Source organism: Heterocephalus glaber, unplaced genomic scaffold (genome assembly GCF_053883595.1).
Source record: "Heterocephalus glaber isolate CG9 unplaced genomic scaffold, H.glaber_assembly_v1.0 deba00001442, whole genome shotgun sequence".
Classification (NCBI taxonomy): Eukaryota; Metazoa; Chordata; class Mammalia; order Rodentia; family Bathyergidae; genus Heterocephalus; species Heterocephalus glaber.
The window spans coordinates 49,789,865-49,817,672 of NW_028258296.1; the positions used below are offsets into that span (position 1 = coordinate 49,789,865).

The 27,808-nt window shown below is 43.3% G+C and overlaps 1 protein-coding gene across 4 annotated transcripts in view; it reads right to left on the reverse strand.

The window, feature by feature from the left end:
• Ngf (nerve growth factor) overlaps window positions 1–27,808 on the reverse strand; it is a 59,463-nt gene that overhangs the window by 18,782 nt on the left and 12,873 nt on the right. Inside the window, exon 2 of one of the 4 annotated variants that reach the window (XM_087213303.1) lies at window positions 377–462. The exons of 1 other annotated variant lie outside the window; for it this stretch is intronic. In XM_087213303.1, coding sequence (XP_087069429.1) covers window positions 377–405 — 29 coding nt within the window. In that variant the 5' untranslated portion in view covers window positions 406–462. Of the gene's footprint in view, window positions 1–376; window positions 27,470–27,808 lie in introns of those variants that run through there. 2 more of the 4 variants (XM_087213302.1, XM_021265739.2) reach the window with 2 other exon arrangements.

Genomic DNA, 27,808 nt, shown 5'->3' on the forward strand with positions numbered 1-27,808 from the left:
AGACTTGAATGAAAACAAAACGGTGCCAGTGAATGTTAACTTAGATTCAAGCCTTTTATTCCATTTGCTTTATAGGATTAAATGTCCTCAGCTCTTCTTGAGCCAGCCTTTTCCTCTTAGTGTGTGGTATGTTTTCCAAGCAATAGGTCAAGAAATGTTACAACACATAAGTCTATAATGCAATTGAGATGTAACTTCAAAAATTAAGACGAGTGAAAGATCCATAGCTCTTAAAAAAGATCAGAAAAAAAAGCCTGGCTTACAGACACACGGGGTCCTAGGGCTTTTAAAACAGCCACCCGTCCTTCTACTAAGGAGTGTAGGGGATGAGCCAAGGGACCCAAATAAAGGATTTCCAGTAAAATGCCACCCTTACTCGTTAAAGTGTCCATGAGATGAGGCCATTCTGTTTGAGCAGCTGGACTTCAGTTTCACTGCAAAAATTGCTGCAGCTCAATCACCCTGCATCCAAGAAAACAGGATCACAAGTAGCCAGCACCAGACACATCACAGGGGACACACTGGACACCTGGAAATTCAGCTGTCACTCAATTGTCATCTCCCTCACCCGTCTGTGCTGACATTTCCTGGCTTGTCTTCTGGCTTCACACCCAGAAAATCTGACTCAAGGCATGGAAGAGATAACTCAGCCTGTCTTTGCCCAGGCATGCAGCACTTACAAATCCCAGGTAACCAACAGCTAAGATAAGAGCTGGAGATGAAGAGTTTATTTCCATGTGTGTTCATCAGGGGGCTTTGTGTTATTTTGGCAACTTCCTGTGTATAGCTTTAACCATCCTGGTCCCAAATGGGGAATGTTGGTGGTTAACTGTAATGAAGGGCTCTGGGGCAGGCATTCTTGAGCTCAAGTTCAGGAACTTCACCTCCTTCTTTCATTATCTTAGGAGGAAAGGTCAGGAGAGACTAAAATCTGCTGTCCCCTCTAAAGTCATTTGATTCTCATATAATTATGTTTCAGAATATTCCCGATCTTCTCAGGATCTTTCTCCTTTAGGGTTTATATGACCATGACCACATGAACAACAGAAAAACTTCACTGGGGAAATTCACTCCCGAGCTAACAAGAGACCCACAGAGTGCACCTGTCTCCAGAGATCCAGAACACTGTGGGTAATTAGAAATTGCAGAGAGGAGGGCAGTTTTCCACTCTCAGTCATATCACAAACACACACACACACACACACACAGAAACTAGCCACTCGTCCTCTTGCTTCTAAAGAGGAACAGTTGAAATGATTAAGATTCAGAGAAATAGAAACAAATTTATGTTAGAATCTTCATAATTCTGTTGTTCTACCATCATCACATACTGTTAGAGCTCTAAAGAGCCAGTAGTAGTAGCTCTTCAGTCCAGCTGATCTTGACAGATGCATATTAGCCCTATCACTTACCAACTGTGTGACTTTAACCTTTCTGCAACCTCGGTGTCTCCTTTCAAAAATCAGAACAATTACACCTTGCACATTGGGCAATTAAGCGGATTAAATTGTGTAAGCATTTAGCCCAATGCCCAGCAAGGAGATGGCACTATATCAATATTACCAGTAACTATTCTCATTGATTTTATTAAAGCTATTTGGCTAAAATCAGGTAGGGAGTTACTGGCACAGCTGGGTGCAGAAGACAAAACACTGTTTCATGTCCACCCCGTGCCCCTATATGGCCCTCTCAAGCAGGAAGGAGCCAGCAAAGTGTCCCAGTTTGTGACCCGAATGGCTGGTCCTGCACATGCTCAGTGGGACCAAGCAGCTGCAGCACACGTTCTGCAGCTGTGGGGTGATTATCTGCAATCATTTGCCAACAAAGATGCTGAGTAACAAACTGAAACAGTTGCTTTTAAAATGATCCATTTCAGTCAGAGGGAGGAAGCTGCTCCAGCTCCAGTTACAGCCATGGCTTGCTGAGGGCAGTGATCTCTAGCTCCAGCTAAATTTGCCAGGCACTGTAAATTTATAGCAACTTTGCTTGGGGTAGTTGCTGTTTCAGAGGGAAAGTGAGTCACAAGGAGAATGAATACAACATGGAAGACATTCCTCATGGTCAAACGTATGCTCAGTCATCCAAGGGCTTAGGATAAATTTAGGCTCCTGCTGGATTATTAACTTCTTGAGGTTTTAGGTGTATTTTTATCCGTGGGGCTGTCCTAGAGTGGGCATTTAATGAATGTTTACTGAGCAGAATTGAAAACTCTTCACACAGCTGTGCCAGTTTATTCAACCAAAGTAAATCATTATTTCATGTAATATTGGGAAATAATAAGTGGTCCCAATCCACAGGTCTAGATAATGGAAAGAGGTTGTCTTCACTGGTGGTGTGAGGTTTATTTAAGCAGGAAAAAGCCACAGTGGTAGAATGACAGGTGTGCTGCTGAGGAGCCAAGATACAGACCCTCCTTCAGCCTTCATTACAAGTGCTAAAAAGCACACACAGGTGTTGTGCATAAGAAACCCCTCCTTAATTCCAGGGTGCTTATTTTTCTTGTCCTGAATTCCCTTGCAGGAGGCTATGCTCCAGCCCAGCCTCTGGGTATGTTGTGCAATCCACTGGGATGGCAATCACCTCATTGTTTAGTTACAAGCCATGAGAAGATGAAAAAATAAAGAAAAGAGTGGAGCATACACATACAGAATGAGGGTGGAGACTGCACGATGATAATGAAAACCATTTGTTAGCACTGCGCTCCTTTCTTTGTGAATCAGCTGAGTCCCTGGCTCCAGGGCTCCATCTGAGAAGGGAGCTGCACCTCAAAGGCCTTCCAGGGACTCGTTCTGCCATGCCCGGTTGAAAGAGTGTCACCCTTTGTCCCCAGGAAGACGGGGATTTGACTGACTGCCCCAGCTCCCTCTGAGCCCCAGCCACTAGTCTCGGCTCCAGCTCTCATGTTTGGTCCCAGAGCCACTCACCCATTTTTCGGACTGTGTGCTGGCCTCAGTTATATTTAAGCTCTACCTAAATCCAAGTTTGGTTTAGTTTGTGTAAGAAGGGTTCTCCCCTTGCTGTCTTCTAGCATTGTGTCCACCCACTTGTGTCCAGGACTCTCAGCCCATGCTTTCTTTTGAACTGTTGCTACTTTTCCTTCTTTCCGCAGATCTGTCTTCTATATTCTCAAAATACAGATTCCAACTTTTTGAGGATAAAAAGCAAAAATAAATAAAAATTTAAAAATAGAACAAACAAAATCTCAAGCAAACCCCCAAACTTCACAACTTTTAGAACAGTATATATACTTAGGCAGATATACACTGTACTATTGGTTGTAGTTTGTTTTGCCTACATTGTCTCTAAAGTAAAATAAGTTCCAAAAGGCAGGTGGAGAGGTTACTGGCCGAGAAGTGCACCAAACATTTCCTGTGCACCTGAACTCATCAAGCCCTGGGATCTAAGTGTTTCCCCTCTCTCTGCTCACTTCTCAACTCAGTTACAGCATTTATAGAAGTCAAGCCTCTGATTCAGAGCCATAGAGCATAGGAGCACCATCTCTAACACCCACCAACACTGCTACCACAATGGCCCCACTGCCACCAACTTTGTAGCCATCCCTACGGCCATTATCATCTTAGCACCACCACCACCACCATCTCGTGACACTTCCTTACCACCAAATTCAGTCTCTGCCTATGTTCACCACCAGCATTGCCATTTCCACCATTTTACCCTCACTATTACCCACCTCCACCATCAGTACCACTACCACCGCCATTATGATCATTACCACAAGGAACATCACCATCATCACCATCAACATGTCTGAAAAATTAAAGAACTGATTGGAGGGAGCAGCAGTGTTTGCCCTGTGGATTTTGTATTGAGAATCTGGCCAATGTTTCTCAAGGCCTTGAGAGTCAATCCTTTAGGTCATGTAGTCTCTTCCAGTATAGTTCAACACATTCTTTAGGTCCATATGAGTTTCAGCTGAGTAGTGAGTAGAGCTTGGTCTTGAAATCAATTTGCACGATTTCCTATATATTCCATTATATTATTTTCAGCACCTGCTGAAAATTTCAGATGCTGCTTTTTCCATTCTTTCTGCTAAGATACTTATTTTGCCCACACTGTATTTCAAATAATGTTGATGACAACACTTCTCAGTTTAAACCTTGATAAATTTTAGAATTATCACAGAAGAGTAATAGCTATAATGGTCACAAGGACTGTCATAATAATAATATACACATATTTCAAAAAGAAAAGAAGGAATTATGTACCTTGGTCCTCCAAAGTGAGTCAGGTTCTTCTATTTGACTGATGCAATCTACTAAGGATAAGTGCACATTTTTGCAGGCTATTTTGAATTTTTCCATTTCTTTATATCTGAAGACAAGTAGCCTTGGTGCTTAATCCTCTGCAGAAAGGGAAAGCACTCCCTGATCCCTCCGCTCAGCTTCTAGCATCTCTGTTTCCATGGGAGTGATTGGGTCCCACTTGTAAGAGGGAAGTTCTCTGAGAGTTTAAGGCTGGGCACAGAGTCTAGCTCTGTTCTGGCACGTCCATCCCAGAGAGAGAAGAAGCCAGCCGGCTATTCCAGGAGGAGGCCTGGCCAGCTCGCTCCTTCTTGCCACTCACTCAGACTGAGTAGAGTTCTTTCCATCTGGGTCACTAGGGTGAGTATGCCACAACTGAGAGTTTGAGTTTGGCTTTGCAGGAAGAAAGGAGGGGGCTGCGATAGAAACGTCAGAGAAATGCCCTTAGGGCTTCAGCTTAATTGGTAAGGACAGCCACCTACTTTTAGGCAGAAAATTAGAGGTAACGCAATGTCATACATTAAAACATATTAAGCACTTCAGTAGCATGAACAGTGGGTTAGAAGTAAACACAATTACTACTCCTGAAGGTAAATAACAGTTGTGTATGATGCTAAGGGCTTTCTGCATAATTTTTAAAAATACTTATTATTAAAAGTCTTGTTGGTCAGGGTTGTCTCCATTTCACAGAAAAACAGAGTATGTAGTGCCGGGGCCTCCTGCTCTGTGCGGCTCCTTTCCTATTCCAGGTGCCACACTTCTGATCGCTTCAAAGGAACAGCAGTTTTGTCCTGTGGATTTTGTGCTGATAGTGTCCATTTCTGCTTCTATGACATGAATATTGCGCTAGTGGAATTTGACCTATTTTCTTTTCTTGAATTTACCTAATTGCTTAGAAAAACAAAACTAGTGCTGATTTTCTAGTTTGCAGAATACTTTGACAGAGGCACTTATCTGTCATGAGCCTTTCCTTGTTTACAACCTCAAGCAAGCCCAGAGGCTGTACTCCCTCCTCCAGGAAATATCCAACCACCAAGGAACAAGTTTTGAGAGGACCCATGATTCCGATATAAATCTGGTCCTGGAAGACAGAAGCTCAGAAGTAATATTCAGTTGCTTCTTACTGGGAAATCTATAGAAATTAGAATGTGGCTATTCTGTAACTGTCATACATTACTGAATAAGATCTTGTTTTTGAATTTGGAAGAACAGCCGGAGGCAAGACAGGAACTACTCGCTCTGGGCTGGGGATGTGACTCTGTCCGTTGGGTTTTTGTTCTTCTTTTTTTTGGTACCAGGGATCGAACTCCGGTCCTTGCACTTGCAAGGCAGGCGGTGGAACCACTAAGCTAAATCCCCGGCCCTCCGTTGGCTTTTTGGGTGTGAAGATCAAGCCAGAGGCTGATGAAGCTAAGTGGAATCTATTAATATTTCCATTCATGGACATGCAATAGCAAAACATCTCATACATTTATAGGAAAGCATCGAATATAATATCTTTGTTGAGCTTAATCAGAACCAGAGTAAAATTCCAGGCGACAAGAATAGAAACTTACCCTAATGATTTCATTTTTAGTCCAAAACATACAGTGTTTTCTCTGCTTGGTCTATTTGTCACTTTCTAAAACAAGAAAATGCCAAGCAATGACTTTGGTTTGAGGGATGAGTGGAAAGTAAAAAGCACGAAACAGAAAGGCAAAGAGATCAAATGGAGAATGAACATTCTGAAGTGGATTCAATTGTAAGTTGTTGACTTTTTTTCCCCCAAATTTATGTGGTGAAGTAAATCACAAGGCAAAGAAGAGGTTGGATTTCCATCAGTGTTTTTTAAGGAAGATACAAGCACTTTTGTCGTTAGCATTTGAATTTGTTGTTAGCATTCTTTTCCTAAAAGAATGAGAATCTCAAATCATGAAAATCATATAGGCTGCCTAGCCAGAAGAGAAAGTGCCTCTTCTGAGTTGCCATATTGAGTTGAGTAGATAGTTTAATATCAGAAATCATGTTGCTGTGTGTAAGCACATGGGTGGTTTTAGCATGCAAACACTGGGGTAAAAATCTGGAAGTTCCTTCTGCAATCAGCCTATTTCCTTTAGAAACTCTCTAAAGAGTTTCTAAAGAGACTGGGCCACACTGTTTTCCTCTAGAGTCTCAAGAACAATAAATATGAAGGTGAGAAGTAGAGGAAGGCTTTTCACCAGTGAGCAGTGGCTGTCACTTACAGGGTAACAGGGACATTTTGGCAGGCACAGAAAGGCACACACTGGCCATTAATTACACGACTTGGCCCTGCCCCACCTGGCACTATGGGGGATCTGACTAATGTTGGCACTGATGCTGGCTCTGGCCCTGGTGCTGGATCTGCTGATTCTAATTAGGGGCCAGCCTGGGGCTGAGCCCAGGTCAGGGACAGAAGGAGAAATGCCTATCTGGTTTCCCATCAGCCTGGAGCTCGATGAGTGCTGTGGCACGAATGGGCGAGTCATGATGGGATGGAATCGAACCAATCTAACACCTGTGGGCACTCAGAGAATCTAGTGAGTTAGGATTTGTCCGATGTTTAAGAAACCTGATGTCATCATAGAGGGAAACTGCAAAAGTGCAAAGAGCAAGATGAAGCTACAGTAAGAAGTAACAGGGAAGGGAGGGGAGTGGGAGAAACAGAGCAAGGTCAATAAATGAGGGGAGACAGAGGGCAAGAAAATGACAGAGGGAGAAATGGCAAAGCAAGAGGAGGATGGAGAAAGAGATTCAAATGGCAAAGAAGCAATAGCAGCAAGAGGGCAATGAGCCTGAGAGAAGAACCAGAGAAACAATGAAAGGGAGAAGGAGCCAGACTGAGAGAAGACTTTGAAGATGACCTGGACTTCAGTTCTGCTAAGAGCAAGAAATCACTGCACAAATCATAGGGAGACCCACAGGCCACAGCTTGTGCCAGAGAGATGTGACTACTGGATTTCCCTAGGGAAAAAGCCCAAGGAGTCGCCATTTGTAAAGACCTAAATTTCACTGAACCAGCTTCTAGTAACCTTACAAGATAAACCTGATGATGCCTCATTTAACGGCCTATTAGAATATGATTTCTGTTGGGCAAATTCCAAAGCTGAGCCCAAACCTAATGATAATGGTGCACAATGATACAGACTTTATCACCTAGGTCAGTTAGGACAAGGCCACTTCCTGGGCACATGGCATCTTCAGCACAAAGCCCTCCATTGTGGGGCTGCCGGGCTGGGTGTGCCATACTTGGCCTTAAAATAAACGAGACCGTATGACCTCACCTTTTTCAGATTCAGAGCAAATGTTTTGGAAAGAAATCATGAGTGGAAAGGACAAAAGGTTAACATCAGGGATGTTGGGGTTTCCCATTGATGCTTGGATCCAGCTGGAGTTAGTTACACTGTAAACTTGTGTAATCAAATCTACTGTCATTAATAAAACCCCAAACAAGATCCAAACAGAGATAGATGATGGTATACCTTGATTTCACACTGGGTTTGCATCATTTTGTTTCACCAGGTGCAATCTATAAATGTAGGATGCAGGCTGTCGGAGCTGAGCTGCACAGGCCGGCTGTCCCAAGGTCAGGCTTCCATCATTCCCCTGTGCCACTGCCATATCCACTTCCCTGTCACTGCTGCTTCATTGGCCAGTGAATGACCTGATGAAACTAGAGGTTCTGCCCAAGATCCACAGTCCTTCTCTTCCCAATAAGATGAATATTAACAGCGAGCCAGGCAGGCAAGGCATCTGGAAACCACTCCGTAGCAAAAATGGCTGAAAGTAAGGAAGTGACTTATTCAGGAAAGAAAGCTTTCACAAGGCGAGGGAGAGGAGTGTGCTCCATTGTTGCCAGAGACCCATTTGTAATGAGCACGCAGAATGGAAGAGAGGCAGGTGCCACCTTGACTGGAGAGATGTGGACCCAACAGAATGTGCTGCCTGTATGGGTCGACTTCCCACTGTGAGCAGTGCTCTGACCACGACAAATAACTCTAATGCCTCTTGTTTCAGGGGCATTAAACTAGCACAGATTCAATTATATGGAAATAGAAAAAATAAAAAAGAGGGGAAAGGAAGGAGGAACAACAAAGGAAAGAAGTGAGGGAAAGAAAGAATGGATAATATTTAAAATGAGGGTGATTCCTTATGTCATTCTATCAAATGAGTGTCCGAACATACAAATACCAGGGGTGATCACAAAATACACTAAATGTTTAAATTTTAAAAATTATTACAGTTAAAAACACATTGCTATTAATGCCCCTCAAAGTACTCCCCCTCACTTCGAACCCTCTTGTCCCATAGTTCTTACCCCTTCCCGAAGCAGTTCTGGGAGTCTCTTTTGTGAGTGATTTTAGTTCTGCTGTCATGGTTGCCTCAGTGTTCTGAATCAACTCAAAACATTGACATTTCTTGGTTATTTTGACCTTGAGGAAGAGCCAGAAGTCACATAGTGCTCGATCAGGAGACTAAGGTGGATGAGGACACACTGTAACATTTTTATGGGCCCGCCTTCCATTTTTTTCTTTTCAATCATACCTCATAAAGATATTCAAAAAAGAGGACTTCTAGTCTGCTTCAGAAGGGGCAAGAACGATGGAATAAGTGCATTCAAAGTCAAAAGGAATACTCTGAGGGAGATTAATGGCAATATGTCTTTTACTGTAATAATTTTTTAAAAATGTAAACACTGTACTTTTGATCAGCCCTTGTACATGTATATAGAATATACGTTCTTCAGGCAGAGTCGGTTCCCACTGAATGTTTATTCTGTGTGATACAGATGTTAAATATTTGTATTTTTAGAAAACAATTCCTTTGCAAACCAACTACTTGGTTTGGTTCCTTTGCAAACCAACTACTTCGTCTGGTGCTCAACTGAAGGAAGAGTAACCTGTTCCCACAGTGCGGGAAAAACGAGCTGTTTGGATTCAGTGAGAGGCACTATGCTGTTCTCCCTAAAGGGTTTTCAAGGTAACTTTGGCTACAACTTCACAGGCCTTTTATACATTGACTTTAAAGTGCAAGTCCTGCATGAGATCAGCCAGGCTATATTTGCTAGGAATCTAGATAAAAGAGTCCTAGTGGCCAGGCGGGTAAATGGGTGGCCTGTAACAGATGATGTGGAGAAACTCCTGGGTGTCCTGAGGCTGTCAGGTGGTCTGGAGCCACACACCCTTTGCACCCCCACAAGATCACTTCATTGTGATGACCAGACACACTCATGTGACTGCTGTAGGTAAGGCCAGTACTCTGTGTAACTGCTCACTAGGAAGCTAAGTCTTGACAAATAAACCTAATTTTAAATAGATGTATATATTAAAGACAGGGAAAGGTCCAGGAGGAAACACAGTGAATATTAGTAGTCATTGAATTAAAGAATTATGAGTAATGTTTTGTTTTATTCCTTATGCATCACTGTATTTACCAAATGTTGTGTAGTGGTATAACTTTTATAATCAAAATAATGTATTTTAAAATAACTTGACAATACTATATTTAAAACTAAAGAAAATGTTCATAGTTTTTACCTATTAATCCAATTTTTGAGATTTTTGTCCTAAGAAAATTACCTTGAGGGGAATAAAACTATATGTATGAATTTTCCCTACTAAATTATTTAGAACTGCAAAATCAGAAGCCAAGTACATTTCACTAAAGAGATAGTTTATGGAAAATCTTTTTCAGGAACTTCTTGCTGTTATAAAACACAAAAACTGTGAAAACAATAGAAAAAAGGGACAATCTTTGTGATCTAGCGCAAAATGGGTGAGGGGACAGATTAGAGCAGAATATGTGTGAAATCAGTGTAGCCAAAGGAAATCACATGTATGTAGGAATCAGGCCTGGAAGTAAATATATAAATGAAAACAGTTGTATTGAGTGTTAGAGCTTTGGGTGAGCCCTTTCTCTCTCCCTCATTCTCCAAATGGCTTGTAATGTTCTTATAATGCCTTTAAATGAAAATAAGGTTTGTAAGCCTTTCCATATGTCCTCTCTGTAAATCCTTGGCATGTAGTACTACACCAAAGATTTGGGATTTCAAGTCAGTGTACTGCCCACAGTGCCTAACCTCGGGTGCTTTTTTCTGCAGAGATGAAATGATCAGGCCGATTTGAAGGTTTAGAATGGGTGCTGATGGAGGTGTTCATAACCCTGACTGAGCAGTCAACCTTCTGGGAATGGTCCCTTTGTTTAATGAAGTCAGCAGTCTTACCATGTTGAACACAAAATGAGAATTGGTAAATGGTACCGATGTGCTTTGGGAGGAAAAAACTGGCAAGAAACCATCAAACCATTTGTAGTATATTTAATTGAGTTGTGTTCATCCCAGATACTGGGAAAAGGGAGAGGGGGCAGGGGAGGAGTAGCAAGAGGAGTAGAAAGAGGAAGGGAACTAGGAATATTTAATACATGCCTGCTACTCAGCAGGAATAGTACTGGGAAGTTTTCAGTGTATGGCTCACATCTGCTTGTTACCAATGTGGGGTAAGCACTCCTTTTGGTACTGATAAGGAAACTGAGACTCTGAGCCAGTTGGATAATTTGTCCCAAGCCACATAGGCTAGAAAGAGGACAGAGTTACCTAGTTCCAAAGGACAAGAAACATGGCTTCCCATTTTCTGTGGACATACTAATTGATCATCCACAAAATGAAAAATTCGCTTTCAGTGTTTAACTGACTTTAGCCACCAGGAATTCTTTTATCATTACTCATTCTCAATGAGAGGTGAGTTCCTCCAACTCTATCCTTTCCACAGGAGGCATTTTGCAAAATCTGGAGACAGTTTTGGTGTTGTAAGGGGGTAGGAAGGACCTAGCGTATAGAGGCAAAGGATATGCAAACTTCCAATGATGCCCAGGGCACCTTTCACTACACAGAACAATCCGGCCAAAATGTCAGTATCACAGAGGCTGAGAAATCTTGTGACAGTACAATAGAACGTGATGTAGCTTATTTCCACTACATGCACATTATTCTTATAAAATTTTCTCAGCTTTGAAGAATTCTCAAATACTTAAAGCATCAGAGGAGCTGTTTGCTTACTGATCGTACAATTAGGAACCACTCAGCATATGTAAATCAAATAAATGTGCATACAATCTGGATGACAATGCCAAATTTAAATCTGAAATGTGTGAAGGGAGTTTACAGTGAGATTGCCAGCAAGAATTAACAACTCCCCAAGTGTTACCAATTGTGGCTAACCCTAATTTGTATTAAGTTCTACAATGAATGGCTAAATATTCACTTAATTCCCAGGATGCCCATATAAAATCAGAAATTTGGCTGTTCTCCGTTTACAGGGTCAAATCACCAAGTTCTAACTTCTAACACTTAAGCAGAGAGTCTATAAGATGAAAGTAAAAGGCTTTAGTTTTCTATGGCTTGTCATTTGGAGGGGCAGCATGTATTAATTTTGTTACTTCTTTGGCATTAAGATAGCCCCTAGCAAACTTCAGCCATTGAATTACTCATTACTTTTGTGGTTCATCATAAGTTTGTCGGCACAGAATTGTACCAGTATTTCAGAAAGATTCTTAGAACTACAAAGCTGAAAAGGAATTAAGAAGTCAACAATTGTCACCTAAGTCTTTAATCAATCAACCTGTATCCATTAGATGCTAGAGGATGTGTCCAATCCCAAGCTAGCTACCATAGAGAATACTACATACGTATAAGGTATGAAGCTTGGTTTTAGTAATAAACAACGGGGGGAGGTAAGACAAATGGTCAGGAAATATTTAGGGAACAACTCAGGTTATAAATTGTTAGAAAAGAAGCCTATATGCTGCGCAAGCACAAGGACCTGAGTTCGATCCCCAGTACCCCAAAAAGAAAAGAAACGAAGTCTGTATCATGAAATGGTGATATTTATGTACATGTTTATCTCTCCCATTACCTTGACAGTTACCACCATGCAGGGATCTAGACCCTTTCTTCTTGGCATTTGCTTTGGTGTCTAAGCATAGCCTGGCTTGAGAAGCCAACATACAAATGTCCATTTAAAAAGTGAATGAATGATCTCAATAGACATGGCTCTTGGTCTTGTCCTTGAAATCACAGAAATGTCCAAACCAGTGCTTTACAGCTCTAGGATGTCCAATGTAGCTTGGTGAAACAAGGGCTCCATGGTCAAGTACATTTGGGAACTGCTGAGTCACAAACAGCTTTCTTTACTCAGAGTTTTCCATGCGCCAGAAGGCACTGTGAGTCCCTGAGAAGGTTTCACTTATTTGAGGTTGAACTTATTTCACCTTGGAAACAATTTTTTTTTTTTTGCTGAAGATTTGGAAACATTTAAATCAATACACCAAGAAATTCACTTTGAGAATAGTCTAAAATCATGCAAGGAAAATGCCTTCTTGAACTGACAATGGCTTTGAAAACCAGCATCACAAAGGCCATAAAATTGTGATTTGGAGACTTTCTAGAGAAGGAAAAGTTCCATCCTTCCAAGCCAGTCGTGTATGAAGGAATGGTCCGGATACTCCGTATGCCTCATTTAAGTAGCTTTCTTAAGTGGCCTCTTTGCGGCTCTGGTTTAGAGCTTTTGGCCTGTTGTAATGGATTGAGCCTTGGGTATATATTTTTTAAAAATCTGGACAAGTCTTTTCTTAATATTCCCACTGGGCTTGTTCTTTTATTTTTTAAATGTTTTTTGCCCTGAACTGCTCAATTGAGTTTGATGAGTTCTCAGCAGACTTCTGGCCCCAGCCCCCTGCATGATCTGAGGCAGCTGCTGTTTGTTTTTCTGTAAATCTGCACTTGCTTTGATTTTGGTGGGTTTCCTGGCATAGTTTTTAATGATATGGGTCATTTATGGGCACCAACCCACTAAAAAGGTAAAAGCAAAAATACTGTCATATTAAGTTCCTTTACCTTATTAGGAGATTTTTCATATATGCTTCAAATATACAATTATTTTTTCTTTTACTGATCAGCTTTTGAAATAAGACTTCCATATGCCAAAGGATTTTATGAAAAGACAAAGCAGTTTAAAAATAACTGATGGTAACCTGGGGAGTTGAGCAGAGTTCTATTGCCATCAGGAGAAAATATAAGCAGACAATGGCGTATTTTGTGAATTATTTCTATGTAAACATTTCAGCCTAAGGAAACAATTGAAGGCAGAGCTAAATCTCTTTGTGCAAGTAGCGTTGATTTTGAGATACATTTGAAAGTGATTCCTAGTACCTTGTGTCATGTTCTAGCCCCACTTATAACTGAATTTTTTACAACTTGAGCTGTACCTGGATGTCTTCCAAGGAGCCAGTTTTTAGGAAGCTCTCAGTATAGTGTAGTCTCCTCTTCCACAGGGCCTGGGGCATGAGTCCCGAGCTGGCATTGTGGAAAGGCTACTGTCCATCACTCAAGCAAGTAGATGTGATTCCAAAGGCAAGGAACAAATTTTTCTGGTTCCATAGAAGTGTAACAAAATCAGACAGGAGCAAAAAGCCGTGTCTGACTCACTGTGGTTTGTCTGCATGGTTCTGTGGTGGTGATACGGCATAAATCTCCCCTCCAAGACAGAACCTGGACCTTCGGTGCTCAGATCCCATCAGCCCTTTGGTCACATTTGTTTCTGCTGCTTTCCCCAGAGCTCAGCTCTGCACACTTGGGCCTGGCAAAAGGTCAGGGAAAACATGCCCATTTTCTTCATCACACAAAGCTCTATTTGTGCTCTTCCTTCTCTCAAGAGTCATCCAGATTCTCACGAAACACTGGGACTGGCTCAGAAAAATTAACAGACCCTTGAGGCACAGTGCTTCTTGCAGCTGATAGAAACTGGACTGAAGTCACAAACTTTGTGGCTAGTGCTTGGCAATTGTTCAGTTTAATTCAGTACACATGTAATGAGTACTTTTACATCTGGGCACATCATGTTAGGAACTGTGGGGATTATGGAGGTGGGTAAAACCGTCCTAGTAGGGGCAAGAGATTTGCATGCTGGAGTATGATTAAGTAAGATTAGAAATCTGAAGTACAGAATGAAAGTGCATTCTTGATTCACTCTTAAGAGCTACATACTCAGGACCTACATGTGTCAAGGTAGTGTTCTAAAGACCGGAGTCAATATACTTATGAACATAATGGGAAAGTTCTCTGCTCTCAGAGCAGTTAAATTGTAGTGGAGAGAGACAGAAAACAAACAAAAAATAGCCAACAAAGTGGCAGTTGGTGATAAGTGTTGGAAAAAAAATAAAGCATGGCGAGCATTTTGGAATTACACATTGGAGAAGTGCTAGATTGGACAGGAAATGTCTCTCTGATGAGGTGGTATTCACAGAGATCCGACTGAAGTGTGGGAGAGAGTGATGAAGAAGTGTGAAAAGACAGTCTGGGCAGAGAGGATGGCCTGCACGAAGGCCCACTGGCAGAAGCACGCTCAGCAGAGTACAGCCAACATGCTCCTGTGGCTGGGGAAGGCTGGAAAGAGGTGAGATCAGAGTGACAGCTCAGGACAGCTCTTACAGGACTTTGAGGGCCCTGGTGAGTTTGGACTTTATTCTGATGAGACAAAGAAGCCAGCAGACATTTTTGAGCGGGAAAGTGACACAACTTAGTGACTTAGTGAGACCCCGTCTCAAAAATAAACAAACAAACAAATAAATAAATAATCAATAAATAGGGCTAGAAATGTAGCTCAGTGCAAGGATTCTAGGTTTAATCCCCAGCACCCCCCAAAAAAAACCCCGATAAATTTTCAATTTTAAAGGAGCACTCTAAATCTATGCATACAATGGGGGATCAGGAGTAGAAAGCAGAGGACCAGGTAGGCAGTTCCTTCAGGGACCGGAATGGGAAGTGATGATGGCCTGGGTTTGATGGCAATGTGGGGGGAGGTGAAAGGACACCGCGTGAGGGATGTGGAGAAGGAAGAGGGCCATAGGATTTCCCTGCTGGACTGCGATGTGGGGAGTGAAGGAAAAGGAGAATCAAGGAGTCGCCAAGGCTTTTGGCTTCCAGCTGGATGCAGGTGCGATTTGTTGAGGTGGAGAATGCTGGCAGAGGAGCAGGTGTGAAGGGTCGAGTCAAGGGTTCAGGTTCAGACATGTTAACTTTGAGACACTTATGTATCAAGATCCCTTACACTGAGCTCTCATACTGAGATCTCTATATTTGAGATACCTTAGACAGGTCATAGAGGTAGAGAGTTCGAAAAGGCAGTTGATTTAAGTCTAGAGTTGAGGGAGAAGCCAAGGCCTGAAACTACGAATCTGGAAAATATCCAGCCTTGAGACTTGTCCAGTGTAGGAAGTCCAAAAACTAGCTCGCCGAGATTTATTTTGTGATTCAATTTCTGATTTTCATTCTTTTGTAGGTGAAATTAAACAAGCTCCCCTTTTCTGAGAGCACCTCATGCCCTACTGTGTCTTGCCTTGTTAGTCTTGGAAAGCTCCCTGAAGGCAGGGACTGTCTTTCTTAGCTTCCTATCCCTTATACTGCTGAGCACGCAGCTGGCACATCAGAGGTCTGAACAAATCATCAACCAGCACTCACTACACGCCCAGGGCTTCGCTGCACACCGTGTGGTCCTGCAGAGCAGTCTAAGGCACCAGGGGGAGTCAGGATCTTTGTATCTCAGCCACTAGGGAGCCTCTGTCAGAGCAAGAAGAGGCAGATAGTACTCAGGGTCCTATGGGCTGCTCCTGTCTTTGCTTCCTTGTGACATGAGGGGAAGGCATCTGTACAAGGACCTTGTCTCTAAATTCCCTTTCAGTCCTAAATTCCTGCCACATCCTAGGAAGCATAACCTGGGGTGTAGCTGAGAAGAGATCTAAGAGTTGACGGAGGACTTGACTCAGACCCTGGATATTTGTTTTATACTCACATGTATCTCAGGTAAATTCAGAAAATAAGAAAATTGGTATCTGCTGATTTGTCTGCTTGTTTTTTTTTGCAGATCTTGGGGTCATTTTTTGAGAGAGAGAGAGAGAGAACACTAATGATAGCTAAAATTCACCCATAATGATAAAACTCACTGTAATGATAGCTAAAATCTCACGTGTGTCAGGTATTGTGACTACTGGTAATACTTGAGATGGATGATCTCACTTAATTTTCATATTAGCCTTATGAATAGTTTATTTCTTGTAAATTTATTTGCAAATAGAACTATAATCCAATCTGTTATTTTATGTAAATCTAAAAAATCAACCAACAAACTCACTCTTACTTAACATATTATCCAGATTATCTAATTTCAATATAAAGAATCTCAAAGAAATTCAATTTAGATTAAACTCTTAAAATCTAAAGCAGATGAAATAGCTTATTGTCTAGCATTCGAGATACATTTATTAAATATATTCCATATTAAAAAATATTTTTATATAACCTCAGGATTTATGACAAGTTGAGTACAACCGGAGGATCAGTGTAACTTCCTCAAAGTATGCTCAATTCTACATGCGTCACATTGGTTTTTATTCCAATTCCATCTACTCAGAGATAACTAATGTTCACATATAGGGCACATCCTTCCAGAACTATCTATTGCATTTAAATTTTTATACACCAATCTCCCTTTATGCTTGGGGGATATGTTTCAAGACCCCAGTGTGTGCCTGAAACTAGATAATACCGAATGCTCTGCATACTGCATGTAGACTTACCTGTAGGTAACATTTAAGTTATACACTAGGCCCAGAAGGAGATTAAAAGTCATAACTAATAGTAAAATAGGATGATTATAACAACAAACTGTAATCAAAGTTATGCCAATGGGGTCTCTTTCACAAGTGCGCTGAACCATCCTCACTCTTCCTGTGGCAGGGCGAGATGACCCAGTGGCCGCGTGACGTGATGGAGGAAGTGAGGTGCTGACGTAGGCGGGGCGATGCAGTCAAGCTGCTGGGAAAGGGACCCTTGCACACAGCAGCAGTGCTGAAGAGTTGATCTGATAATCGGGCGGCAGCTGAGCGACTGGCAGGTGAGCAGGGGAGACAGCGTGGGTACACTAGACGGAAAGATGATGGATGTTCTGGTGGGCTGGAACGTGACGCTGAGAGATTTCACCAAGTTACTCAGAACAACATGCAATTTTAAACTAATGAATTGTGTGTTTCTGGAACTTTCCATTTAATATTTTCAGATTGTGGTTGACCACAGGCAACTAAACCCATGGAAAGTGAAGCTTCGCATAAGGGGCAGGGTGGGTGACTGTACTGCTTTAGCTATCTAGAAGCTCTTTATTTAACATGGACCCGACCTCAGTGCCCAGGTAGAGAAGGGACGGCCTTTCTCCTGCCCAGTGAGAGGAGGAGATGGAGTCATGGCTCTTGTAATTTTCCAGTATGCGGGTGCTTGCGTGGAGCTCCCATCTGTTTGCAAGGCTGCTGTGAGTCCTGTGCATCTGATTCCAATAAGTGAGGAGAACAATTCCATCCTCCAGCGCATTAGCGGACCGGCACATCTGCTCTGCGTCCCTTCTCCAGAAGCCAAGGGAAAGCTGGTCTGGTGGAGGCCATGGCCCAGTTTGACAGCAGGAGACAATGGTTGCTGTTGGATCCTCTCCAACCCCTCTGGAGGTCAGGTTTTGACCCCAAGCCTTTTGGAGTGGAGATGCCAAGCTGGTATTGTTCTTTATCATTAGTTGTGTTTGTCTCCATTAGAAAAAAAAAAAAATCTACGAAGTCTGGATACTGAATTCTCAAGTCTGGAATTCCTCCCACACATGGAAAACAGGCTCAGTCATGGAACAATGCCACTGTGTTTGTCACCCACATATTTTGGGATCTGATCATAGAGAATAATTTGCTCTTTATCAGGGCACTCTTCACCTGGGATTGATAAGGAGTTACTGCCCAGCTGCAGCCAGGCGACCTGAGTCAGGTGATTATGTGGCAGCAAAGCAAACCTTCGGTGCTCACTAAGTACTAGAAATGCATCCTTGCACTGGCGGGGGTTCGTGTTTACTGTGACTGCTGGGCAATTATCAGCAATAAGACATTTTAATGAGCAATATTTGGACAATGAGCATAATGACATAAACAAGTTAATTATTTCAGTGTTAATAAGGAAAGCACCTCTTCATCTTCAGACCACAGGCATTTCAGTGGAGAAACCGGACCCCAGGGCTGGCCTCGGAGACATTGCTGAGTGGGTAGCACGGGTCTTCACCTTTCTCAAGGCTGCCTTACCTGTGTGCCCTGCTGTAAACTTGAGTTCCTCTTCTCTCTCTTGATTCCCCTCCTCTTTGAGATCCCTCTTCTCCTCTTCTCTCCACAGCCTTGGGGGCTTCCAGGGCCAGGGCTGAAGTTTGGCATTGGGAGCCTCTGTGTGACTTAGCAGTTGGCTCTTTCCTCAGGCAGATGCAGCTCTACCTGGGGCACAGCCTGGTGAGCGAGCCTTTCCATCCCCTCTTCTGGGTGCCCTGTGTGGGACAGGTCCTGTAGCACTGTACTCTGCCTCTGCCCCTGGTCCCTCTCCTGATAACCTACGTGTCCCCTCCAGACTGTGGCACTGACCCCCTGTCTGAGCTGGGGGCCTCAGAGCCCTATGCATTACCCTCAGGTTCCAAGGCAGTACTGGGGAAGGGAGCAGCATGTGAACTGAGGAAGCAGGCCATGAGAGCAGCACAGCAGACAGAGGGACCCGGGGAGTGGCGGGACTCCTGGAGGGCTGAGGACTGTCCTCCTGTCCACCAGCCTCTGGCTGCCTGGCTGCTTGCCCTGTCCTACCCTCTGCCTTTCCATAATGGGTGATTTCTGGCCACCTCTCTCCTTTGTTTTCTTCTGTGTACCCTAAAAACTCAGAACCTTTTGCAGCCCATCTGCTCGGCCCTCACCCAGCAGGACTCCCTTGGCTCACTCCCATCTATTCTCCGCCCCCAGGCATGCAGCTTCACTCAGGAGCTATTCTCTGTCACCCTCTGATGTTGCTTTGGGTGGGGCAGGTGCCTCCTGGAACTTCCCTGCCACTCCATATGGTGGTGATCCAAGGTCAAGATAGTAAATGGCTGGGCTTCCATAGCTCCCGGGATGTCTCTTCCAGCGCGGGCCAAGGGTGCTGCTAGCCACTGTCCCTTCTAGCACCTGGTAGGTGATCAGAGGGACAGGGACAGGAATCCTGTCTGTCCACCAGAGTACACAGCTCTTTCCCCAACCAGACCTCTGGCTGGCCTTTTCCTGCTAGTTTCTCTACCACACTGCCCCGGGTGAGGGCTCTGTGTGCACCCTGCCCCACTACACAGTCACGCTCCCTTTCACATTCTGTGCACTGCAGACACACATGCACGTGTGAACACACACCCATGCACATGCACATGCACACATGTATATGTGCTTATACACCTACCTGTGTACACAGGCATGCACACATGTACTGAAAGATGTACACATATTTCCTGGAAACGAAGACCTTACTTCTGCACAACCTTTACCCCATCCTTGCTTCCTGACAGTCCTTGGAAGAACTCAGATCACTTTTTCTTTGGCAAATCTCTTCAGAGAGTGAGGGTGGTAGTGGGAGTACAAGGGCTGTAGAATCCATGGCTTTAAAACTTGACCACAGCACTCACACTTCCTGTGCACTCTAACCCTACTCACCCCGTTGCCTGTGCGTAGACAAATTGTGAGGAACAGCAGCAGTGCTATCTCCTAACCCTGTGCCCTTGGCTGTGCTCCTAGCCCTGCTTCTGTACCCTGAGCAGCTTGTGTTATATTAAGGAAGAACAATGTCAGCCTTGCAGCCTCAGCCAAGCCCAGAATTCCTGAGGGGTCAAAGCCTCACTTGAGATCTGCCTGGCCAAGTGTCTCATACAAGCTGGGCAGGCGTGGGAGGTTGATAAATATCATTAGATGGCTAGGAGGTGACGAAGACCACAAGAACAGGCTCTTTCTTCGTGGTTTGGTATTAACTTGTTGGGATGTCCTGGGTCCCAGGAGCAGCCAGATGGCCCAGGGTCTGAAATAAACAGCCCCAAGGCCCAAGTCACTTGCTGGCAGAGCCTCTCTGGGAATAGGCCCCTGGAAGTTTCTACAGCAGGGAGACAAGGTGTTTGGTTTGTAGGACAGTATTTGTGCTTCCCACAGCCAGAGAGCAGGTAGAATACATGAAGCCTGTGGAGTGTTGGTGAAATGGCTCTCCAAAGTTGGGGGGGGGTCCCAAATTGTGGCATTAATAAATATGCCTACTATGGCCCATTTCAAGTTGCCAGTGTGGAGGTGAGAAGAGAAGACCGTGGAGGATCAGGTGTAAATCCACCTGAGCTGGGGACAGCACATCGTGGTGAAAGGTTTTTGGGATGAGGAAGGAGGACCTCCTGTTATCTTTGGCTACTTTCCAGATCTCCAGTGAATCACACCTTCCTCCAGGAGCCTGCTGCCTGCCCCCAAGACACACGATAAGACAGCACTTGGCTCTCTCCTTTACGGAACCCGGAGAGGATGCTTGGGTTTCTTTGTGTGGTGACTGCTCGCTGGTGGACTAGGCTGTAAGTCCTGTCAGGAGGATGAGAGGCTTTGTCCACCGATGAATCCTGTGTGCCCAGCTCAGCTTCTGGTGCAAGATAGTGCTTGATAAATAGTGGGTGAAAGAAGAGAAGGAAAAATGAACTGAGACCCAAGCAGGGCTGCGCTGCTCACACTGTGGTTTTAGACAATGTACATCTCTATTAGCATTTGGGTTTCCTTTCCTTCCTTTTTTTTTATGGATTTAAAAAAAAGGAGTGCGTGATTTCACATGATTCTTTCAACACTGTGATTCTATGAAGCTTGAATCACAAGGTTCTTCAGTTCTTTAATGTTTGCAGTTGTATCAGTGTCTCCACTTTTTTGTGGTGTGTGTGTGTGTGAGTGTGTTGTAGGCACAGGCAGGTGCAGATGGCAGAAGCATGTGATGGGGAAAGGAAGGCGTACAAGATGTGTTCATTTCCTTTTCATATCCAAAGGTACAAGGTCATGGAAGAATCTGCCTGACAGCCAGACCTGTGGTATTAGGTTTATTCCAATGATCCTTTTCCCAAAAGGCTAAAGTCTTCCTTGGAATTAAAGTTAAAATAAGAGGTGCCAATCAGATGCAAGCCCCTTGTGGGCAAGTATAAGCCTTCTAAGCCAAGCGTGCTGCTGTAATACCGGAACTCTAGGAGGCTTAGGGAGGAAGATGGTAAGTTCGAGTCCATCCTGGGCAACTTAGTAACTTAGCAAAACCCTATCTCAAAATTAAAAAGAAAGTTTTTTAAAGGGCAGGGGATGTAGCTCACTGGATTCAATCCCCAATACTGAAAAAATAAAATCTTTCCAGTTCCTCATGCCCAGAGCAGTGTGTGCACAGGGAGAACACAATTTCTGCTGAATAATTAGCTCAAAAATAGGCAACACCTTGCAGTCAGAATTAATCCTACTTACCAGTTTTGCTAGAACCAAAGTTCCTCCATTTTCTATATGCTCGCTTAGGAGCACAGGTAGAAATATCTTTATAGCATTTTGTATACGTTTTGGTAGCTGTGATGAGAAATGAGACCTCCTACAATTTATGTCTGTATCCAAGGAATCTAGAGGACTCTTGCCTGTGGAATTTCTTTCCTGTCCTGGTCTAGCACTTCCTGGCAGGGCCAGTAGCAAAAGCTAAGCTCTGTGCCCCTTGCCCCTTGCTGTGTACTGAATTCAATTCCTTTCAGGGCCATGGCTCCCTTGTTTTTGTGACCATCCCAGGAATGAGGAGTGAAAGCCAGGTAGGGTCAGCTCCAAGCCAGTAGGAAGAAAGGAAGGAGACTGGTCCCTACCCACCTGTGCATAGCATGACATTGTCTTACAAATGACAAAGCCACCACATGCAGTAAGGAGTTGTCCCCAGAAATCTGTGGGAGTGGCTTTTACTGCTGTGAAGGCTCTGTGAAAGGAAGAGGCCCTTGGAGTGAAAGTTGCACTGTCCCCACCCAAATTCTGGCCTAATGCTTGAGGGATCCAGGTTGGGCCGATGTCTGTCAGACAGGAAGAAAGGACCAAAGCATCTTCCACTTGATGCATTGTCAAAGAGTGGTTCATTGCCTTCAAATGGTGAGAATCTGACGGTTTCTAAGAGAATCTGCCCATGGGATAGCACTGCTGTGAGTCTCTGTGAGCCATGTATTTCTCAGTATGACTGAAGGGCCAGAGATGACGTTTTGAGAAATTTGAGAGCATCAACCTGGGCGTTCCGGGAAGGGGACCTGAGGAGAAGTTGGCCATTGGGTTTTGTGAATAAAAAGCCAGAGAAGCATGTCAGTGGCTCTGGAGAAGCAGGGATGGATGGTCAGCCTGTGGTGTTTCCGAGCTTCGGAGGCAGCGTGGCAGACAACCTCATTGCCCTAGCCCTGCAAGGCACACAGTGCTCAGGCAACTATGAGGCCACGTCTGCGGGAAAGTCTGTGTTTCTGTGGACTGAGTCAGGACTAAATTAGCCAGAAGGGCAATCCAACACTCTGAATTTTGTCACCATTATATCACTCTTTAGAGCTTGTAAATGTTCATAATAATATTTTTGGTAGGTTGGAGTAAGCTGTCTACATTCGAGGTGTTGCTTTAAACTTATATCAACAGACTAATAAAATGAGGTGTTGGCCAGCTAACCTCATGCAGTCATCTCTTCACAAATACACAAGGAGCGAAATGAACTAGAGTCAGGAGTTGGTGTCCTAAGGTTGGATGCAAGGGTACGACCCCGATCGCTGATCATCTCTCAGAGAACGTATCCAGATGCCCAGATCTGAGTGCCTGAGCCCAGGCACTCCAGCCCCCAGGAGACTCCATGTCCTGCAAACCCCAGAATCTGTATCCCCTGGAATCTGGGGCCAGGGAAATGTAATCCTGACCCACCCCTCCCCCACTTCATTTTCCTCACGTGTTGTTACTGTGAGATAGTGCAGGGGGCTGACTCCATGGAGGGACCAGGCATGTGCTGATCATAGTCACATGTGGTGTTACTACAATGATGTTTCAACTGGAGCACAGGACCAGTGTTGGACAATGGAGCAGAGTATGTGAAATCAAGATTCTCCTAGAACTGTTTTTCACATAATTATCTCATGTGCTTCCATCTCTGCACAGGGCACAATCTTTACCTGGCAGCATGAGAGATTTGATTTTTATTCCTCTTTTGCCTTCCAAGTACTCCGGGTCCACTCACAGCCCCCTCACTCAGCTCCTGGCAAGCTGATGGCAGAAAGCAGCCATCCCCTTTGCTGCCAGCATGAGCTGACCTGGACATCTCCCTGGTGACATCTGTTCTCCCTTCCCAAAGCCCTCTCTACCCCCTTGACTGGACTTCTCTTGATCTGAGCGCCCTGAGCTAAGATTGCTCCTTCTGGTTTTGCTTCTCTCTCACTCACTCTCTTCCCTGACTCCTGTCTCCCGGGGTATCTTGGGCCCTTGATCCTGCAGCATGGTTCCCCATGCGATTACAGATTCAAGTCCACAGCTGATTCCAACCTACAGGAAGGGTACCGCAGGTATGATTTAGAGAAAGCTGGTCCCAAAAGTCCTGCTCCATTTTAGGCAGCCCACGCGGAAGGACCGGTGGCTCAGGAAGCTTGCACTGCAGCCCATGCAGTGCCTCCTCCAGAAAACCTTCTCAGAAATGCTGATTTCCACCAATTGTTTTTTCATCTACCTTTCTATAGTAAATCATGTCTGAGCCCACTTATGATTATTTGTTAAATTACTCATTCAAAACATACTTTTTTGAGCTCCTATGTGATGCACTACTTGATTAACCCAACAAATTTCCTGCTGTCATTCTTATATTCTGGTGAGGAGAGAGCAAAACAAATATAGAGTTAAGCGCTGTGAAATAAATGAAACAGGGTAAGGGAATAGAGTGGTGAGGTTTGCTGGGGTTAGGGATCGCCATTTACAGTAGAGTGACCAGGAGATGGCATCAGGGTAGACTAAATGATGAGCAAACATTAGCCCTGTGCAGATCTCTGGGTAGGAATCTGCTCAGTGGAGGAAGCAGCAGGTGCAAAGACCTGAGGATAGTTAGAGGGGCAGTGGGTTCAAGGCATAGCGAGAAGGTCAGTGAGTTTGCTGCATGGCAGGGGGAAGAGTGATCCAAGATGCTGTAAAGAGTTAGGGTCAGATCATTTAAAGCAGGTCCCTGCCCCTCACCTTTATGGACATCTTAGGCTATCTAATTCTTTGTTGTGGGGGACTGTCCTGGGCATTGTGGGCTACTTAGCTGTATCTCTGGTCTCTACTCACTGGATGCCAGTAGCATTTCCCATCTTGTGAAGACCAAAAATGTCTCCAGACTTTGCCAAATGTCCCCTGGGAGAAAAAGTACCCCCTGTGAAGAACCAATGAAATGAAACCACAGCAGGAGTATGGGTTTTGTTCTGTAGATAGTGGAAAGCCCCTAGATGCTACAATTGAGAAATACCACGTGATTTCCACCATGAAAGGACACTGTGACTGTCATTGGGTTAAAAGGCTGTAGGAGACCATCAATGTTAATGGTCTCAATTCACCAATCAAAAGAAATAGACTGGCAGAATGGGTCAAGAAGCAAAATCCAACAATATGCTGCATACAAGAAACACACTTAATTCAAAATGAAACTCATGGACTGAAAGTTAAATGGTGGAAAACAATATTCCATGTGACAGGAACCCCCCAAAAAGCAGGAGTAGCTATCCTCTTGGCAGATCAAGAAGATTTCAAACCAACACTGATTAAGAGAGACAAAGAAGGACACTACATCCTTGTAAAGGGAAGAATCCAAGAGGAAGAGATGACAATCATAAATATCTATGCACCAAACACTAGTGCACCCAACTATATAAAACAAATACTAATGGACATGAAAAGTCATATATGCACTAATACAATTGTAGTGGGGGACCTCAACACCCCACTGTCACAGATAGATCAACTAGACTAAAAATAAGTAATGAAATACTAGAACTCAATCGAACTCTTGAACAAATGAACTTAACAGATGTTTACAGAGTCTTCCACCCCACAAAATCAGAATACACATTCTTCTCAGCTGCACATGGGTCATTCTCCAAAATAGACCACATACTCACACATAGAACATGTGTAAGTAAGTGCAAAGGAATTGAAATTATGCCCTGTACATTATCAGACCACAGTGAGATGAAATTGGAGATCCATAGCAAAAGAAACTCAAAAAATTTCATAAACGCGTGGAAATTGAATAACACACTTTGGAATAACCAGTGGGTCACAGAGGAAATTAAAGAAGAAATCAGACAGTTCCTTCAATTAAATGACAATGACAATACAACATATCGGGATCTATGGGACACAATGAAAGCAGTCTTACGAGGGAAATTCATAGCAGTGAATATGCATATTAGGAAAACAGAATGAGCCCAATTAAACAACCTGATGCTGAACCCCAAGCTTCTAGAGAAAGAAGAGCAGGACAACCTCAAAGCTCATACAAGGGAGGAAATTATAAAGATCAGAGGAGAAATCAATGCAATGGAGACTAAGAGAATGATACAAAAAAATCAATGAAGACAAGAGTTGGTTCTTTGAAAGAATCAACAAACTTGACAAACCTTTAGCCAACTTTCTCAGAAAAAGGAAAGAAAAGGCCCAAATCCATGCAATTAGGAACCAAAAGGGTGAAATTACAACAGACCCAGCAGAAATCCAGAGGATCATCAATACCTACTTCCAAACCTATACGGCAATAAGATGGACAACACAGAAGAAATGGACAGATTCCTAGATACATATGAATTACCAAAGTTGAACGAAGAAGACCTAAAAAATTCTGAACAACCCAATATCAACCAATGAAATTGAAAATGTAATTAAAAACTTATCAACTAAGAAAATCCCAGGCCCTGATGGTTTCACTGCTGAATTCTACAAGACATTTAGAGAGGAACTACTGCCACTACTGTTTAAACTCTTCAGTGAAATTGAAAGGGAAGCAATACTCCCAAATTCATTCCTGGAAGCAAGCATCACCTTGATCCCCAAAGCAGAGAAAGACCCAACTGAAAAAGAGAACTATAGGCCAATCTCACTAATGAACATAGATGCAAAAAATCCTTAATAAGATAATGGCAAACAGAATGCAGAAGATCATCAAGAAGATCATACACCCTGCTCAAGTGGGATTCATCCCAGGGATGCAGGGATGGTTCAATATACGCAAATCAATCAATATAATACACTATATCAATAGAGCCAAGGACAAAAACCATATGATTGTCTCCATAGATGCAGAAAAAGCATTTGACAAAATCCAACATGCATTTATGATAAAAACCCTACAAAAAATTGTAATAGATGGTCTCTACCTCAAACTGATAGAAGCCATCTATGAAAAACCAACAGCCAATATCATACTAAATGGTCAAAAACTGAAATCCTCCACACTAAAATCAAGACAAGGATGTCCACTATCACCACTCTTGCTCAATATAGTTCTGGAAACATTAGCCATGGCAATTAGACAAGAGAAAGAAATAAAAGGAATAAAGATAGGTAATGAAGAAGTCAAATTGTCATTATTTGCAGATGACATGATACTTTATATAGAAGACCCCAAGAACTCCACCAAAAGTCTTCTAGACTTAATAACCAAATTCAGTCAAGTAGCTGGTTACAAGGTTAACACACAGAAATCAATAGCTTTCCTCTACACCAATGACAGACTCACTGAGAGAGAAATAGGGCAAATAATTCCTTTCACAACAGCATCCAAAAAAAATGAAATACCTAGGAATCATCCTAATGAAAGAAATCAAAGACCTCTTCTCTGAAAACTATAGCACTCTGAAAAGAGAGATTGAAGATGATATCAGAAAATGGACAGACATCCCCTGCTCCTGGGTAGGAAGGATTAATATAGTGAAAATGGTCATACTTCCAAAACTGCTATATAGATTTAATGCAATTCCAATTGAGATCCCAGCAGCATACTTCATAGACCTCGAGAAAACAATCCAAAAATTCATTTGGAACAAGAAGAGACCCAGAATAGCAAAAGCAATTCTAGGTAACAGAGACATGGCAGGGGGTATCACAATCCCCAACCTGCAACTATACTACAAAACTACTGTGATAAAAATAGCATGGAACTGGCAAAGAAACAGACCTGAGGACCAGTGGAACAGATTAGAAGATGCAGAAACAACACCAGACACACTCAGCCATCTCATCTTCGACAAAGGAGCCAAACACCCTCACTGGAGGAAAGATAACCTCTTTAATAAATGGTGCTGAAAAAACTGGGCTTCAACTTGCCAAAGATTAAAACTAGACCTGTATCTCTCACCATGCACTAAACTAAAATCTAAATGGATTAAAGATCTAAATATTAAAATAGAAACTCTGAACCAGTTGGAACAGAGGTTAGGTAGAACCCTTGAAGACATCGGTATAGGAAAAGATTTTATGAACAAAACCTCAGTTGCCTGTGAACTAGCACAAGCAATCAACAAGTGGGATCTCTTCTTATTAAAAGGCTTCTGCACAGCAAGAGAAACCACCAGCAGTGTGAAGAGACAACCCACAATGTGGGAAAAAAATCTTCACCTGCTCTTCCTCAGACAAAGATCTACTATCTCGAA